This window comes from Neolamprologus multifasciatus, chromosome 6, assembly GCF_963576455.1.
Source record: "Neolamprologus multifasciatus chromosome 6, fNeoMul1.2, whole genome shotgun sequence".
Lineage (NCBI taxonomy): Eukaryota > Metazoa > Chordata > Actinopteri > Cichliformes > Cichlidae > Neolamprologus > Neolamprologus multifasciatus.
The window spans coordinates 32,517,437-32,536,845 of record NC_140444.1 but is presented as its reverse complement, the minus strand read 5'-3'; the positions used below and the strand labels follow the sequence as shown (position 1 = coordinate 32,536,845).

The following is a 19,409-nucleotide window of genomic DNA, read 5'->3' as shown; positions in this document are numbered from 1 at the left end:
TCTGTGAATAGTTTGATTAATCATCGGGGTGCAGTGACAATTCCACCTGCAGATTTTGGCTTCAACACACATCTTTGAGTTGGTGTCAATGGAAAATCCACAATCTTTCAGATTTTTCCATTGTACTAATCCCCCCCGAGCGCTCCCGTGTATCTTCATCAAAGTTAAGACATCTCCGTTATGGTGATGTTGCCCACGACATTAATCACCTCAGAAATGCCGCCAACGTTTCACTTAGACGCAAAGGCACTTTGAGTTGTGTATAACTTTGAAATAACTTATTTTATTTACTCCTTGGTGCAACAAACACACAAACACGAGTGTGAGAGTTCAGTGCGGCTGCACTCTGCAGGCTGTCCATGCACTAAAGCACTCTGGTTAACGAACTATCCATTCACACTGACAATGACACATCTGGTAGCCGACAGGTGCTTACGCTTTTTATGTCCTCGGTAACATTCGCTAGTTGGAGCATTTTGACACGACAGGTTCATGTACACAATTTAAACCGCAACACGGTTGTCTCATGACAGTGACGTAAGCGAGTGCGATGTTCGTGACAACAGCTGTGTGCAGATCAACAATGGATAACATATCGAGTGCAGGAGCGAGTATGAGAATGCAGCGTTTAAAGCGTGGAAGTACTGACCTTACTTTGAGTTTGATTCCATAAAAAGTGACAAAAACATTAGAGTCCGTTGTGCGTGGGAAGAAAACTTCTTTTTACAGTGAAAAAACCCCTAAACTTACAAGCAAGCACCAAATGCGCTATGACGTAATGGGAAATTCACAGAGAAACTCGCGGATTCTTCCACTGACCGCTGCAGCACACCTGCAGCAGAATAAACCTCCGCCTGCCCCACTTCTGCTTTACAGGTAAAAATAGAGCAAAAGGACCGCTAGTCTTTGACTTTATTTATTTTCTGCTGTGTTTTACTTGCATCTATTTGAAAGACTGAGTGTAAACACAAAAAAATATTTTATGTGCTGGAATGTGCAGAAAATAGGTTTAAATGTTAAACTAATTTCTTCCAGTCACAGAATGTTGCATATAATTAAATTTTAGCTTGATGCATAAAGTTAAAAGATTAAAACTAATAAAACAAGTTTTAAAAAGAGACTTTTCCATTTGATTACATTTTGTATGATGGATTATGCAGAAAAAGTATAATTGGGCTGAAAGATCTATTGTTTTATCACCTATTCAGGTTGTAAATCGTGTTTTTAAAAAGTAACTAAGTAACTAAGTAATTAATTACTTTTGAAAATAAGTAATCAGTAAAGTAACGGGATTACTTTTGGGGGGAAGTAATCAGTAATTAGTTACTGATTACTTTTTTCAAGTAACTTGACCAACACTGCTCAGAAGTTATAATGCTGTATTTACCTTCATCCGGTTGCTTGAAAGTAGTGACGGTGAAAATCGCTAGGCTTCAAAATGACACATCAGAAACCAGCTGATGATGTCACCGTATTTACGTCCTGTTTTGGGAGTGTTGTGGGAGTTAATGTCTTATTAAACATGGAAGGAATTGTTTATAACTACTGCTGTGAATAAAATATTTAGTCTCAAGTATGTTTGTTGAAAGGGTTCGTATACATTTCACATTTTCTTCTCCAAGAAAAAATGAAATCTTTCATCACTTCTTCTCAAACAGACGTCAGAGCGAGAACCACGTACTGACATGACTGCCGCAAAAAACAGCGGCAGCAGTGACGCTGGTCAATCCTCGGATTCCCAAGATTCATCATATGTGCCAGTGTCAGCGCGGAGCCTTGTCCCCTCGCCCCCACAACCCTGGACAAACGACAGGGACGAGGAAGAGGCGGGTCTCCCGACATCGATGCATCAGAGTGGGCATGGCCACAGAAAACACAGGAACAACTTTGTGTTAAAGATGTTGAGTATGTATATTTATTTAAAAAATAGTAAAATTCTTTAAAACAAAAAACAAATGCAAACTCTTATATAGATCAGTAATGTTAAGAAGTAAACTTTATGTTAGCTGCTGTTCAAATGTAAGTTAGAAATGTTAATGTTTATTTGACACGGGACAGATGATGGCGACAGACACAGCTGTTATTATTCTGCTGTTGTCCTTGGGGCTGGCACAATATCAAATTTTTCACAAGACATATCTATACCAGTCTATATCTAGGCATTTGATTTTCAAATATCGTGGTTATAGTTAATATGTGATTATCATGATACCCTCTAAATGACATCAGTTCACACACTCAGCTATCTGGAACTTATTCCTTTACCAACATTTGTTTCAGTACAATAAGCTACATGCCATTTAGATGATCTCACTAAAACCACAATATAAACGCAAACACTTTTATTATTATAACCACATTATTATTAATTTGAGTTTAGTTTCTCATTAGATAATGCATTTCGTTTTTAACAGTAACAGTTTAAGTGCAAAGTTCAGATATATGAAAAATTATTTTGTTTAAATATAAAAGATAAAGGAAAATACATTTATGAATATCACCACCAGTGCTGCTGAACAGCGTGAAGTGGATAAAGTTTTATGTGATGTTACATTTTCCTGAGAACTGACTGACTGTGATGACTCCTCCATGTGCTACATCCTATTTTGTCCTGCTAGTTGAGCCTGCTGTCTGTTCTCAGCCCTCCTCCTGTTTCACTGGCATATATCCATCACCAGAGGGCTCCACCGACCTGCCTGCTGACATCAGAGCAAACCCCTGTGTCATGTGACCTGGCTGGAGGTGCAAAGCTGGACTCAGACGTGGCCCAGGCAAGTTCAGAGGCAGTTGTGGAAAAGAGAGCAGGGAGCATGGTAAAGCACTGGAAGGATGAGGTGGAAACAGGAAGCGTGTAGATTCAGTGGACTTATCAACATCCTCCATGCCCTCATCCTGACTCAGCTGCTCCTCTCCCCCACTGCTAACACCTGAATCCAAGCTGGGAAGCTCCGGGCTGTCAGCCTGCTGTTTCTCCACTCGCTCATAATCAGAACAAACCTGAATAAACTTGCCAAACACGCCTCCGCTGCTTCCAAACAGCCTCTGAAAATCAGCTTTTTGTTCATTCCCTCCCTCCTTCTCTTCCTCAGCCTCAGGTTCCTCATCATGGCTATCAGTCATATTGATGCTATCTGCCTCCATGCTCTCTTCACTGACCTCTTCACAACTGCACATGCCTGAATCTAGACTCTGGAGCCTAAATCGATCATTGTCGAGCCTCTCAGTTTTCTCGTAGTCTGAAATCACCTGCACTGGCTCACTGTTACTGCTGCCTTTGAGCAGCAACATTAACGTCTCCTTTTCTTTCTCTCTCGCTTCATCGCTTTCCTGTTCTGTGCTTTTTCCTTCGCCCTGAGCACCAACAGGACCATAAGGCGTGTCAGCCGCACAGGGCTTCAGATTCCCAGCAGTCAGTGAGGAAATAGGAGGAGGGCTACAAAGCTCAGAGTAACTTGGGTTAGTGAAGGTGGAGTTGGTGGAGTCATAGCTGCCTTTGTTCAACACCATCTTCTCATCTGGCTTGTAGGCCACAGCAGCATCAACAGGTGAGGTTAATTCTACAGTGATCATTTCCACTGATTTCAAGAAGGAGTGAAAGTATTCACTGGGGAACCCACTCTGGAGGAGAGAAAGTCACAGAACAGAAGAGATTAGAAAGATTGGGCAAGATACTAACCCCATGTTTGCCTACTGGTGGTGGTCAGAGGGCCCGGTGGCGCCTGTGTCCGGCAGCCTCGCCTCTGTCAGTGCGCCCCAGGGCAGCTGTGGCTACAATGTAGCTTGCCATCACCAGTGTGTGAATGTGAGTGTGAATGGGTGAATGACTGAATGTAGTGTAAAGCGCTTTGGGGTCCTTAAGGACTAGAAAAGCGCTATACAAATGCAGGCCATTTACCATTTTAGACTCATTAAACTCTCTGTAGCTCCCTGCTAATATATAATAATTTGATTTACTGCAAACAAATTCACCACAGTATTTCATAAATGTTATGTTTACTACCCTGAAGTGGCCACAGTATTATCTAATGCATGGAATAATAACATGTTATAACAATGGAAATATCTGCGGTTCATACGCTTACCTGGATTTCTCGCAGGAAGGATTTTCCTGGGTCTGGTATGGGTGGACCTTTGAATTTCTTTACTATGTAAACCCTAAAAAATTAAAGATCAATCAGAGTTGTCAGAAAATAACTACATCAAATGAGAAGAAATGATAATAATATTATTTGCTATAGAAACTTGTGTCTGTGTGCACGTACCGGGTGGTTTTGTGAGTGCTTAAGAGCAGGCCTGCCAGCAACACCACCACACCGACTATCGTTACAGGAACAACAAACGTATTACCTGAAAAATACGGGACAGAACAGGTCACAGTGGCTCAGAAACATGAGAAAACTGGGTCATACAGCCAAGTCCATGAGACACAGACAAGTTTGCTCCTGCAGGCCGATACAGTGAATTTAAATAGAGATCAAGATGTGACTGTGATTTATTAATCAAGAGACTAAGGATAAATTTTGCATGAAGTGCATGGGATACAAAAATACAGACATTTTCACTTATGCCCTCGATTTAATTATTATTACTAATCCATGAGTGCAAATCTTTTGTATGTGACTGTTTGAAGTCAGAAACCTTCAAAATGCCATTTCTTCCCTTTACTGCAGCCTCCTTCAGTTGCTGTTTGTTTCTGGATCTTTCTTCTTTTGTCTTCACTAAGTGAAAAGTACGCCATGTTGGGCTGGGGTCATGTGACCGTTTTGTCCTTTTATGAACATCTCTGTTCCTTTTGCTGCATGTTTCGGGTCATTACAGGCCCATCCTGTGAGTTTGTAATATTTGACTGAATCAGAAAAGAAAGTATTGTTGTTGCTGTAGCTGCTCTGTAAGCATTCATCAGTAAAGACCAGCTAACTATTTCCATCAGCAGCTTCATGCCAGTGCCATGAAGCTGCTGAGTTGTTGATGTGACAACCCTCTAATTGTTGTAGGACCTCTATGATAAGTCTCTTTTGGTTTTTAGCCCATTCAAGGCTTTGCACTGGTGCCCCATATGGACTGCATATTTTATGTCCCCATGAAAAACTACCGAATGGAAACTAAACACTTTGATCAACTCAAGGAAACAGTCCAGATGTGGACATTGATGCTTTGAATCTGAGAATTAATGTAGTTGTAATATTGGTAGTATGTGTTATTGTTGTCTGCCGTTTTTCTTCTTCTCGGCAGTTAACTAGTCTCACTCTGTTTGCAGTGGACTGATCGCTCCTACCTCATAACGACCGGCTATTATTTCTTCGTTTCTGAAGTATTCCACTTTTTTTGGTGACAAAGTCCTATTGACTTTGAATTGAGAACCAGCCCTCTCTCTCTCACCACTCTGGTGAGTTAAAGGCTGTGAGTTAAATTACAGCATCAGACATTTTTCACAATGACTTCTTCCCCTCTATGCTGTGTATTACACACCAACACACTTTAAACTTTTTCCCATATACATAATTATTCCATACTGCAGTAATCATGCTCAGCATGAATGAAATGGAAAAGTTTTGCCATTAATATGTTATGTTAAACAAAACATTTTGAGATAAATGTACCTGATGGTGGTTCTTTTTTCCCTACTGGTGACTCCCATGATGCAGTGGGGCTCCAGTCACTCCAGGCTCCCTCAAGTTGAGGTTCAACAGACCGCACACGAACTCGTGCCTCGTACCTCTCGCCTTGTATCAGCAAATCTTGCTCCAGCTCTGCCTTGCATCCCAGCTTGCACTCCACCTCTTCATTGCACTGAATGCCAAGTTTTTTGCACACAGCAGGATCCTGACACAAAAAAAGCAGTGTGGAGTTGTGGATGAATATTGCTTGGATTTCATACGGCCACAAGGTTGTCATTTAAACGTGCACTTTTAAGATCACTCAGCTCAACTTAACTCACTTAAACTTGTTCACATTGTGTCACAAAATCTAAACTTACACTCCATGACTGATCCTGCTTCTTCCACTGCAATTCACTTCTGTATGAACTGATCATTTCATGTTCAGGGACTTGGGACAACCAGGAAACAGAGGTGAAGTTGACTTTTGGCTCTGGAGGAGGATTCACCTTTACTGCAAGATCACACACACAGTTGTTTTAATTCACCATGAATAGCTCGCACTGTAAATCACAAAGAGCCAGTATTTATACTGTAGATTACACTCACTGTGACAGGATGGCTTGAAGGAAGTGATTAAACTCTGCTTCATTTGGTTGCAGCTCAGATTAAGGGACAACTCATGGAAAGACCGAAACTGAAAAACAATGTTTTAAAATATTTACTGTTAGAAAACATTTATTACGGAAGTTTCTGTCTGGCAAACTTCAAATGGGGCTTAACAAAAGCTTAATTTTTTCCAACGACAGAAAAACTATTTGGAAGGAGTCAATGACTGCCCCGAGAACATTACTTTCTACTTTCTGCAGAATATTAGTTCTGACTTCTAAACTACAAACTGAGATATAGGATATATGATTTTATCTCGGTGGCGCTACAATAACTTGATTTGTTCACACACTCACAGTGTATTCCATTTCAAAGATCAGGGAGCACTTCTTTAGCGCTGGTCTGGAGACATCAACAGACCTTAGGTCACAGGAAGCGCTGTAAGAACTGAGAAACAGTATTAATCTCTTTTTGGTGCACATGATGACATCTGTGATTTATGTTATGCGAGTTTTATGTGTTGAGGATTTCTCTTTGTGATTGAGCTCCTTACATGTAGCGAGATTTATATTGAGCATGTATGGTGCATGCAGTGTCATCAGACACGTATTTGCTGTTCCACAAACATGTGATGTTTCTATTGTAGTCAGTGTAGCAAGTGAGATCTGTGAGAATTAAAACAGGAGAGACATTTTCACTTTCCTATCTTGGAGCTGCATGTTATTTACATAAACAGAGAATAACAATGGTACTGACTGTACTGACTATGACTTCATCAGGTAAAACAAATACAGATTTTCTGTGGGCTTTAGTTGCTCTTATAAAATGTGTGTCCTTGTTGTACTGAAACAGAAGACAGAGCCGATCACGTTAGCTTAGAAAAATGAGAGAAGGCAGGACTGAGAACTCTGCAGAGTTTCTTAAACTAAACTATTTGGCTTTGGAGCCATTTGGGAAAAAAAAGTACCTGATGGTGGTTTTCTTTTTCCTACTGGTGACTCCCATGATGCAGTGGGGCTCCAGTCACTCCAGGCTCCCTGTTTAAGTTCAAGTTCAATAGACCGCACACGAACTCGTACCTCGTACTTCTCGCCTTGTATCAGTTTGTCTGGCTCCAGCTCTGCCCTGCACTCATACTCGCACTGAATTTTTTTTTTCTGCACGGTGGGATCCTGACAGACAGAAAGATTTTTATATCACTTTATTTACTCTTGCTATGAATTCACACAAACACAGGGCAAGGATCATGTGTACACACTATTTAAACGTGCACTTTCAGGATCTCGACTTCATACCCAAACTCATTCACATTGTGATACAAAATCTAAACTTACACTCCATGACTGATTCTGCTGCTTCCACTGCACTTCACTTTCGTATGAACTGATCATTTCATGTTTGGGGTCTTGGGACAACCAGGAAACAGAGGTGGCGTTGACTTCTGGCTTCGAAGGAGGATTCACCTTTACTGTAAGAGTGTGCACATGAACACACACACACACGAATCACACAAATATGTTCCATGGGCTCCGTAAATAGGTCATATTGTAAGTAACAATGAGGTAGTATATTATAGGTTACACTCACTGTGACAGGATGGCATGTAGGAAGTGATTAGACTCTGCTTCATATGAGCACAGGTCAGATTCATGGACAACACATGGAAAGACAGAAACTGAAAGAAATTGTTTTGAAAAATTCAATAAAATGATCCAAAACTAGTGAAGATCTAAATCAATTGGTAAATTTAAAATGTTTTGATTTAAATCTACAGATAATAGTTTCGATGTAAATCTAGAAGTGATGTATATATGCTTGAGGCTTGAGGTTTTCCTTGGTGTCACAGAGTGAAATTCAGATTGTGATCACAAGGGTGGGACCAGTTATGCTTCTTCTTCATTTTTGACATATTATTATTTCATATGTGCAGGTATACCCGCACATATTAGAAAAAAGGGGTCCAGAATGCTCTCTCAGTTTAGCTTCTACGTTTTGAGAAATTAGCATTTTCACTTTCTTGTCAGGAATACTGATAGTCTGTGTCTGCACAGAGGCCATAATTAGCTTTAATTTCACTTCATGTGCAGAAAAGTAAAAATAAAAAAGAAGCCTGATCCTGTCTGGGTTATACTTCCTGAAATTCTTACATAGATACATATAAAATGGAAAGCAGTGTGCTTTAAATGTCCTGCTGGCCATATGCTCATCACAGGATTCTTCACATCTGTCTATACCTTAAAAAGCAGATGATTCTTTTTTTCTCTCTTGTACAGATTTTAAACATATTTTTAATAAACAGGGTATCCACCAACAATGCTAGTTGTTCACACACTCACAGTGTATTCCATTTCAAAGATGAGGGAGCACTCCTTTAGGTCTGGTCTGGACATGTCAACAGACTTTAGGTCACAGGAAGCGCTGTAAGAGCTGAGAAGAAGAATATTCATTTGATTTTGCTGTAGATGATGTTACTGATGACATTTGTGACTCGTGTATTGTAGGTATTATGCATCTAGGTTTTCTTTGTGTGACTGAGATCCTTACAAGTAGCGAGATTTATATTGAGCATGTATGGTGCATGCAGTGTCATCAGACATGTATCTGCTGTTCCACAAACATGTGATGTTTCTATTGTAGTCTGTGTAGCAAGTGAGATCTGTGAGAATTAAAACAGGAGAGATTAAATGAAAATGAGTAAATATGTCAAACAACAGATCTTAAAATCAGTTAAACATGAATAAAGAGGAATAAAGACTAACTCTCTGGAAGCCTGGGACACTCATCACTTCTGCAGAGCAGCAGCACAGGCAGCAGAATAAACAGGGAAAGGCTTTTCTTATTTCTCTCCATTAAGTCGCCAGTTTTCTTTCTTAGAGGCTGCTGGGATGGTGACTCGTGACTGTGACTGGAAGACTTGAAGGACTGTAGTTGGTTTAGGTATTGACTGACTGCTTTCTGATTCTTCACATAAAATAAAATGTTACCATGTTAGCATCATGATTAGAGACGACACAGTTTTATTTCTCCAAACAGTCAGACATCAACCCACATAGAAGAAAAACAGTTGGCTACAAATAAACACAGAATAAACAGAGGACGGAACAACAGGAATACAAGTGTTTCAGATCCTGCCTCAGTTTGTAAAACTAAAAGCAGTGATGATGTAATCCAGACTCCTACTGTGTATACTAAGGAGCACTTAAACTTACTGTGTTTTAATTTACTTTCATCCATTTTCTCCTACTTATCCGATCTAGCATCGCAGCGATGAAAGCTAGAGTCTATCTCAGCTTGCACGGGTCGAGGGGTAAGGTGCACCCTGGACAAATCACTTTACTATATAATACAAAGTGCTGTTCAGCAACTGTTATTGTGGTTTGGAGACATCTACATAAAATGAAATTGAATTGAAATCATAATTTAAATGAAGCGCTTCAAAAATTAATGTTTCCATTGGTGTTGAATTTTTGGTCTTTTCTTTCAGACATGCATCTCTACCACAGCCTCACAAACTGTTGGCTGCTCGGTTTGTGTTCACTTGGTTTGATCTGCTCCACCATGTCAAATCAAATAAAACTGATACATAAATAACAACAACCTGATCTCCTGGATGTTTTCTTACACAAAAGAAATTTGCACTTAATCTTAAACTGAACAACATTCAGTAAAACATTTTTAATGTTGTAATTGTAATAATACAATTATTTTATAAAAATAATAATAGCTGTATATTAAAGCACACACGCTGTCCATTGAAAGACTTCAGTCAGTGACACTTACCTGCTGGCTGAGCTGCTTCCAACTGCTGACTTAATTTCACCTGATATCCTGTCAAAGAGCATCACATGAGGGTGTTACTTTGTTTACGTATCAAATGTAACCAACTAAACTGACAAGACAAAAAAGGCAGGTGAATTCTGTGAGGTCACTGCCAGAACTACAACACACACACACACACACACACACACACACACACACACACACACACACTGCACTATTTCTAAGTATTAGCAGTAGCTCCCTTTGCATGTGGACCACATTGACATTTAAACTGTGTGTTTGTGTGGATTTGTGCTTTTTGTGGTTTTGCAGCCAAGTACAAGCTAACCAGCAAACACCCACATCCTCACCTAATGTGTTCACAATATGCATTAACTGACTTTAAGCATGTTACCTTTGCAAGAACACATTTATGTTCAAGCAAACCTTTTTTTTCATAGTGATCAATACAAACATATTAAGTTTAAACAGCATAGTACTGAAGTTGGTTTAGATTCTCATTCACATAATAAATATCACGTCACATTAGATACTCCAGCTTTGCCCCAAACATAGAGCCAGACTCATAAAGAAGATCTTCAGATCACATCTTCTATAGAACAAAAACTGTGGATCTTCTGAGAACTCAAATGTTCTAAAAGCTTTTCAAGTTGATATAAAAGATGTGATGGGGGACATTATGCTGATTGATCCTCTCAAAATGAGCTTTCAGAGCTTTCAGTTGTGTGCTGCAGCTCACAAAAATAGTTCAAATCAGGCAGTTGTTTATGGTTTCTGTAACAGGTGCACTTCCTTACTGATCTACTGTTATAAATATTGAAGTTTCATGCAAACTGGGAGGCTCTGTAGTGAGCGCTCATGGGTGCTCAAGGTGACAACGTGGCATTCAGTACTTTAACAAGATAAAAGCTCTGAAACTGTACAGAATAAGAAAAAAACAAGAGATAAAAAACAGAAGAGACCCAATCAAGCCAAGATAAATTTCATGAAGGAAGAAACTTATTGTGGTACATTATGTTGTGAATCTGCTTTGTTGTCTGGTTGTTATCTGGTCTATGCACATTGCAATTGTTCTGACCACATAAACCTAACTGACAGCATTAATGCACTGCTGCTCCTCAGTGTTGGTATAGAAGCTGAACTTTTACTCTGCCAAATCTTCCCAATGGTTGAAACATATCACATAGTGTTTGATGTGAAGCAGCTCTTTGTTTATTCCTGTACTGAAATCCTCTGCATTCAAACCTTTCAGACAGATTCCAGTTGTTTCATAGAACTTAAACACAAAAAGTTCATCATGGGGTTTCACGAGGTTCTGTGCTGACACTCATATGGCATCGGTTTATGGATCCACAACAGTGAAAGTCAGTGATCACATATCCTCTGGTGTCGGGTCACAAATTTTGAAGCCAATATGATAACCTCCCACCAACGCTGTGGAGGCCAAACTTTGCACATCCAATTAAAATCAAATCACTGATGATGATTCTCTGGAAAAGGCATAGAATTCGTAGAACAGGGTTTATTAAACATTGTCATATGAACAGCATAACAGTACATTTAAAAGCAGAAATATCACATAGAAAGCAAGCAAACAAAAAGCGAAGCAACCCCGGGGTGTAGAGCCTTAAAGCACAAACAGAAAACACACACAAAGACAGACAGGAAAGAAGCAGCAGGAAAAAAAGAGAGAGCCCCAGTGCATATCAGAGTCATCTTATACAGGGACAGTGATCCCCCCTCCTGTCGTTGGGTATCCTTTCATCCATTGTGTTTTCTTTTCATCTACCACTTATGATATACACGACCCTACACCATAACTTGCAAACCAGTCTCTCATCTATCATTGCACTGGGTCCCTTTGACAGTTTCATGGCCAAAGTGAGTCTGAAAGTCTGCAGAAATGCAGTTAATCGGTTAATCCATTCAACAATATTGTTGGGCTTGCATGCCAGACGTAAACTGCTATCCATGCTGAGTGAGGGTTTACTTGTTTGCCTTCTGGTGTTTGAGGGAAGAACCAGAATCCCAGGTACATGCCCTGTAAAGGCCAGGTTTTTTGTCTTACATAGATATTAAAAGGGCTGTACACTTCGGCTTTACAATCATTAATGCTTTTGTGTTACAGCCATTTAAGGGGCTGTATGCTTTTATCTTACAGCCCCAGAAAGGGCTGCAGGCCTTTGCTTTACAGCCATCTTTTGTACAGCCATTTAAAGGGCAGCACACGCAATGAAGCAATCATGTTAAACACCGCTGCATGCTTCTGCTGCACAGTTAAATGCAGCTGCATGCTGAGAAGGGTCCTATGCACATCCTTTAGCAGTGCCAAGCTGAATTAACCCTTTGTTGGACTAGTCACAGTTGGCCATTCATATTAATCAACATGTGCTCATACAACAAGTGGCACAACTTTTTCAATAATATAGTGGGAGATATATATGACCTAAATATATGGGTCATGTGATTTGAACATACAGGAAATGTTTAACAAAGTGCCTCCACTCTATAAACACTTCGCTGTAAATATGCATAGTCTATATGAGTATATATGATTACACACAATTTATGAAAGCAACTATGATTACATGTCTAGTGTATACAGGTATATATGTCATAATAAAATCCACAACACTGAGTCTCAGCACTGGTGTACCCCAGGGCTGTGCTGAGTCCACTTCTCTACTCTTTTTATAGATATGATTGCAGCCCTGTCCATCCAAGCAACAATTTTGTGAAATATGCTGATGACACCCACACACACGGACCATTACCTCCTCTTTGACTCCCACCACCCTCTGCAACACAAACTTGGAGTAATAAGGACCCGGGCAGAGAATGTTCCCTCTAAGCCTGAAGGGAAAAAGAAGGAACACACACATGTAAAGGAAGCACTTAAAACATGCAGTTATCCTAGATGGGCTTTCATCAAGTCAGCAAAGATGCACAGAAAAGAAGATCAGACACCAAGTAGGGAGGATAAGAAAGACAAACACAACAACATTGTCATCCCCTATGTAGCCGGTGTATCAGAAAAACTCAGGAGAATCTTCTCCAAGCACGACATCCCGGTGTATTTCAGACCCAGCAACACACTCAGACAGAAACTGGTTCATCCCAAAGACAAAACTCCTAAACACAAACTTAACAATGTGGTGTATGCTGTACAGTGCAGCGAGGAATGCCCAGACCTCTACATCGGAGAGACCAAACAGCCACTTCATAAACGCATGGCACAACATAGAAGAGCCACCTCCACAGGACAAGACTCAGCTGTCCATCTGCATCTTAAGGACAAAAGTCACTCTTTCGAGGATGCCAATGTTCACATTTTGGACAGAGAGGACAGATGATTTGAAAGAGGAGTAAAAGAAGCCATTTATGTCCACTGTGAGCGACCATCTTTGAACAGAGGCGGTGGTTTACGACACCAACTGTCTGCCATCTATAATCCAGAGTGGAGAAGGCCATTTTCCCCGGGACTCTGCAGACAAGGGGATCTGCCAGTAGCCCTTGGTTAAATGCAGTGCCGTGAAAAAGTGAGCAGTGCCCAACTGGTCTAGGTGCTCATCAACCTGGGTCATTGGGTACCCATCAAACTGTGACACCTCATTCACCTTGTGATAGTCGACACAGAACCACATAGAACCTTCTTTCTTCACCATGAGAACTATGGGACTACACCAGGCGCTGTGCAACTCTTCTATTACTCCAATTTTCAGCATGTCGGCCATGTCCTTCTGAACAATTTGTCTTTTATGTTCAGGAAGCCTTTAGGGCCATGAACGCACCGTCATGCCAGGATGCATTTCAATACGATGCTCAATGGGAGACGTTTGGCTGGGCAGGGGGGAGAACGCGCCTGCAAAGCTCTGTTGTAAAGCAGCAACATCCGCTCTCTGCACTTGTCTATATTTTTTCCCCTGCGCCTCAGAGCAAAAGAGAAAATGGATTCAAATTTTATATTTCTCAGTATCTGTAAACAGCTGTCCCTCGTTTATCGCGGGTGTTATGTTCTAAAAATTAACCAGCCATAGGTGAAATCAAGTAGGCAAGTAACCGATCGATCTAAACTCTTTAAACATCAAAATTGATCATTCGATTTTTTTATGACACAACAGTGGTGAGTGTTCCCACCTTCTGCTCTTTGTAACTTAACGCGATCTTTCCGTTTTCGAGGTTTGGACATGATTTTGGAGTATATCTTCACAGTAGCGATTGACCGCAAAGTAAAGCTACCGGAAAAGTACAACCCCACATCCGGTCTCAAACCAGGAAGTTAGCATTTTCTCGTGCACAGGGTCTATTGCCTCCCTGTTAAATCCAGAATATAATTTAAAATTCCTCTCCTCACATACACGGTCTTATGTTAAAGACCTCCAACCTAACAGAGCACTTTGCTCTTAGCCTGTCTGTTTTGCCTGCCTATTAAACTAAAATATAATTTAAAAAAACATAAAGTGACATTAAGAACCTACCAGTCCGGGTGTGTTCAGTGTTCTGTCATTTCAATGTCTGTAAGATAATTCAAGCTTTACCTTTGTCCTATATAACACTTCTTTACATCTAGTGTGACTTATGAAAGAGAGTTCAAAGAAAAGAACAGAAGAAGCTACGAACTGTGGGTTTTTTTCTGACGACAGTAACTTAGTCATATGATTGGTCGCATATTTTGAAACTTCATATGAAGAACTGTGAAACACCACAACAGCCACTATGAGTATGTGATTTTTTTTCAATTCCCTTTGTACTCTTTATCAAGTTACTTAACACGTCAGCCACCAACGGCACCTTGTAGACTTGTTAAAGTGAAACTCTTTATTTGTTAAAATTGTTTCATGGTTACTATGACTGTGAAAGCAGTGAAGTGAAAGTATTATGATTTCAAAACTAGTTCTTAAACCGTTTAAACATCTCATCTCTTTGTTTTTGTTTTGTTTTTTTTTTACTTTTGAAACTTAAATATAAGTTCTGATATGAAGATTGTGATCTCTTACCTCTGTATAATATAGGGTTTATTACTCATTGCTACTGAAAGTTTCTGTTACCTAGCAACCGCGCCATAAGCAGCTACAGCTGTGGTGGACAGCTCATGTTTGACATATCATTTGTTTGACTTTAAACAGAGAAAATTGTATTGTTTGATGCTTCTGGGAGAACACCACAACCATGCACTGAGTCCCTTTAGCCAACAATTATGCTAAGTCTAGCTAGTAAACTAGTTTGCTAGTGTAGCTCTTGAAACGAGTCTCATTTCATTGTGATGTTACAAATGTAATAGGATTTACATTATTGAGATTTTACTATATATACAAAAAAATTTGAAACAAAAAAATGCAGTTGTCTCAAATATTGTATTTCAGTTAAAATTCAAGGTATACATTTCTGTTTTGTATCATTTATACCTGTGTGACTGTCTGACAGAGAAATATTCATACACACTGTCTGAAAGCTTTAGTTATATTTAAGGACAATATCCCATATCCCTAAAATAAACTAAAAAGATTTGATCCTTGTATGTTTCACATAAAACTGAAGACAAACTGATGAAGTAAATATTCTTTTATTGGATGAGAAATCTGCAGTACAATTTACGTAAGACATTGAAGATATCAGAGCACCAAACAGACTGAAGTTTGGGTAAGAGGCTCAAACAGGACAGATATGATACAGAAACATGACATCCTTATAAAATACTGACACACTTTATTAATTTACGACCTTTCACAGCTCTTTGAACTTTTTATTTAAATAGACTTCATACTTTTCCCACTGAAACCAGCACAATCCCACTTTGATGAAAACAACAGTTTAACTAAATATATTCTGGATAAATCAAAGAATTATCAAACTTGTCCGTGGTTCACTGTATTTTTCCTTCTTTCTCTGTCAAATCCTGTCCTGCAACATAAACATCAGTGAATGGTTCCCTTTATGCAGCTGTTATAGTTTGGGTTGGAGATACTTCTGCAAATACAGGAAGCAAATTTTTAGAAACTGTTTTAAATGTTTTCACCAGTTCCTCAACTACAGAGAACAGCTGTCTATTCTCCCCTTGTTCTCCTCTGCATCTCTTAGCAGCTGCTGGCTCCCCTTTCTCCCCCTCTTCTTCACACACTGTTGAATCAGTCCTGGTGTATCACCAGGGTCCCATCACCTCTCACCTCCTCAGTCTCTCCTGAGTATGGACATTTGCAAAAGGAAATCAACCATGGCATTTAAGAACAAAAGCAGAAGAAGCTTATCAAATATCGATTAACTTGCAGAATGAAAACAGTTTTCTAATAGAATCACATGGACACACTTTATGTATTCTAATCAGAGAAAAAAAATTAAGGGGAAACGGGGCATACAATCCTGCAGAAATATTGGAGGACTTCTCCATTTACTGTCTGTCTCAATATTAGTGGTTTATACAGGACAAGAGCTCTTTTAACTACAAACTTCAGCACAGCATGGTTGAGTCCGTGTTCTCACCACAGTTCACGGGCCAGACGTTTGGTAACATCTGCTCGGTTTATGCTAAAACATTTAAGTCAAAGGAGCTTGCAAAGAAAAGCGTCTGGACTTCTTTAAGTTACTTGAAGACGTTTCACCTCTCATCCGAGAAGCTTCTTCAGTTCTAAGGTCAAATGGTGGGGAGTCCCAGATTTAAACCTAGTGGGAGTGTCCCCCCACAGAGGGACAAAAGGACACCCTGATGATCCTCTAATCGCCTGAGCCAAGGTGTGAAACTGGGTGTGGGTCCCAATCAGCCAGAGTTTCGGGTGAGCTCATTGTGAAACCTGGCCCCACCTTATCATGCGAATTCCTGAGGTCAGATGGCCCAGGATGTGAGTGGGCGTTAAGGCGTCTGGGAAGGGAACTCAAAACTGGATTATAGATGGCAGAGAGTTGGTGTCGTAAACCACCGCCTCTGTTCAAAGATGGTCGCTCACAGTGGACATAGATGGCTTCTTTCACTCCTCTTTCAAACCATCTGTCCTCTCTGTCCAAAATGTGAACATTGGCATCCTCGAAAGAGTGTCCTTTATCCTGCTGAGTCTTGTCCTGTCCTTGCCACGTCTTCAAGTAACTTAAAGAAGTCCAGACGCTTTTCTTTGCAAGCTCCTTTGACTACGATGACCTGGATGACTGAGAACCTTCACAGACCTAAAACATTTAAGTACGCTTGGCTTCACACTGACAAAGAGACCCAGCTTTGGCAGAAAACTGAACTAACTAACTAACCAGAGCTCATATGACCCAAAATTGCACTTCTTTATCTCATATTCATTGGGGTTAAATGCGTATTTAAACATCTTTACACCAAAAGAAAGGGCACTTTCACTGGTTTAGCCTACTAGATCAAAGTGAACTGTGCATGGCCCTAAATTGAGTTTGACATCGCTGAAGTAGGTTATACCATGGCTGGAAACTACAGCTGCACCTGATACTACATCAATAAAACTAGCAAAGTATTGTGGGAGTTAGTATTTCATTAAACATGGAAGACGTTGTTAACAACTACTGCTGTGCTGCTGAATGTTTGCTAAGTAATCAAAACAAACTTAATACAACTCGTCCCCAAAAATGCAATTTTACTCAGTACTGCTGTTCCCAGACACGGAAAGCGTGAATGAACAGACGTGTCCAACTGATTGATAAGTGACAGGATATGATGTATGTATGCTGATGTATGTATGCTGATGAAGCTAGAGTTTAGAACTTGTGATTGATCATTTTTAGTGATTAAATCAACTGAAGGCGTTTTTAGGAAAGACTGATTATAATAAATTACAATAGAAGTAATTTAAATATTAAGTAATAAATGCACAAATAAGCTTTTCAATATAACTCTGAGGCAGGATCTTTCTATTTTCACTATACAAACGTAAGAATAACAGTTTGGGGATGTGCAAAGGAAGAAAATGAAACTTTATTTAGTGTCAGATCCATGATGCATACACATATTAATGAAGGAACTGTTAATGTCAGTAAACCATATTGTGACATTCGGGCATTAATCTGACAGACTTTTTAGATCTTTCTGAGTTTTATTAATTAAATTCATTTTGATGACATTTCAGTATGTTGGTAACAGATCTGTGTCATGGTTCTCGGTCATTTGACCCAGCGTTTTGAGTTTCTTGTGTTTTGGTGTCTATTATGTATCATGGTGTAGTTTAGGTTCATTTAGTAGTCTTGAGTTTATTCTATGTTTCGAGTTCTTGTATTCACTGTTTTGTTCCTTGGCCATTAGCTCCCCCTTGTGTCTCTGTGTCGCTCTCTGTGTTTTCATGTTTATGTGCATCCCTCTCTTCTCCTCTCTCTCGTGTCCCCCCGCTCCCTCTCTCGTCTACCTTTCCTCCACTCCTGTGTCAAGCTCGTGTCTCGGTCCACGTCTCACAGTTTCCTGTTTTATTTGGACAGTCTTGCATTCCATGCTCAGTGTTTCTTGTTGTGTCTAATTTGTCTCAGCTGTGTTTCCCGTTCCCTCATCATTCCTTGTGTATTCTAACCCTCTGTTTCCCTTTGTCTGTTGTTGTTTCTCCCTCATTCCCTGCTGTTTGGTTTCTCTGTTGCCAAACTGCCTTTTGAGTTCAGTTTGTGTCTTTGAGTCTGCGCTTGGGTCCATTCCTCCCTGTTTCACACAGCTATTCATGACAATCTGTCAGTGCAAGTTAAAAAAAACATCACTCTGTGTGTGTAAGTTGTGGCTGAAAGTTATTCACTATGAAAACCAGTCGGGCTGCCTGTAACAACCAGTACAAGGAGCATATTTGGATGTGTCTTGTATCACAATTCTCCATGTCCACACCTTTTGATCACAAAGCTGGCATAGCTCCACTTTGGTAGATACCAACAGGCTTTTTATACTGACACAGTTATTAATCTGGGCATATTTAGTTAAAGAAAATACTGATATTTAATTCTATTTATTTATTTATTGTTAGTTAATAGTTTTTTGTTATTGTTAAAAGACTTTTGTGTCTTTTGTGTACAGTGAAATCCAGCAACTATTGACCAGTAGATGGCAGTAGCAGCAAAGATAAGTGAGTGACTGGCACAGTAACTTTCTATTACAGTTTTTCTCCATTGGTTTGGCTCATTTCTTGAAACAGAAATTACATTCTCAAAATAACATGGACAAACCTCCAAACCTCTTGGCAAATGTTCACAACAGAATGGCATTTCTCATTCATTTTATCAAATGGCAAATGCCTTAGTACATGTCTCAATTGTCTCAGTGCATCTTTGCAAATGATTAAGTACAAGTAGCCTACAGTTATACAGTTAGCCCACATTTAGCACATTTTCCAAATGAATAGATCTTGTAGATCTAAACTGATTAGTTGATTCTCAGTCTAATGATCATTCTCTCCAAAACATGTCAGCATGATTTCATTGTATAAGTACTCGCATGCACAACCGTCTGTTCAA

The 19,409-nt window shown here is 39.8% G+C and overlaps 1 protein-coding gene across 3 annotated transcripts; it reads right to left on the bottom strand.

Annotated features, from left to right (window-relative positions):
* Positions 1 to 1,899: 1,899 nt before the first annotated feature.
* On the bottom strand, positions 1,900 to 17,647 carry LOC146517420 (cytokine receptor common subunit beta-like). 3 transcript variants are annotated; one of them, XM_085162645.1, is made up of 18 exons: positions 15,162 to 17,646; positions 14,465 to 15,102; positions 12,761 to 12,839; positions 9,987 to 10,034; positions 8,966 to 9,167; positions 8,751 to 8,862; positions 8,543 to 8,633; positions 7,794 to 7,881; positions 7,541 to 7,674; positions 7,174 to 7,378; positions 6,760 to 6,871; positions 6,563 to 6,653; positions 6,207 to 6,294; positions 5,978 to 6,111; positions 5,601 to 5,823; positions 4,263 to 4,347; positions 4,083 to 4,155; positions 1,900 to 3,618 (listed from the first exon to the last, which is right to left on the bottom strand). In XM_085162645.1, the coding sequence occupies exons 5-18, from the start codon at positions 9,054 to 9,056 to the stop codon at positions 2,638 to 2,640; spliced, it is 2,508 nt and encodes an 835-aa protein (XP_085018771.1). In that variant the 5' UTR covers positions 9,057 to 9,167; positions 9,987 to 10,034; positions 12,761 to 12,839; positions 14,465 to 15,102; positions 15,162 to 17,646; the 3' UTR covers positions 1,900 to 2,637. The 3 variants fall into 3 exon arrangements, with proteins under 3 accessions (XP_085018771.1, XP_085018770.1, XP_085018772.1); XM_085162644.1 differs by having other exon boundaries at positions 12,761 to 15,102; XM_085162646.1 differs by lacking the exons at positions 7,174 to 7,378; positions 7,541 to 7,674; positions 7,794 to 7,881; positions 8,543 to 8,633; positions 8,751 to 8,862 and having other exon boundaries at positions 8,966 to 15,102; positions 15,162 to 17,647.
* Between the last annotated feature and the right edge of the window lie 1,762 nt (positions 17,648 to 19,409).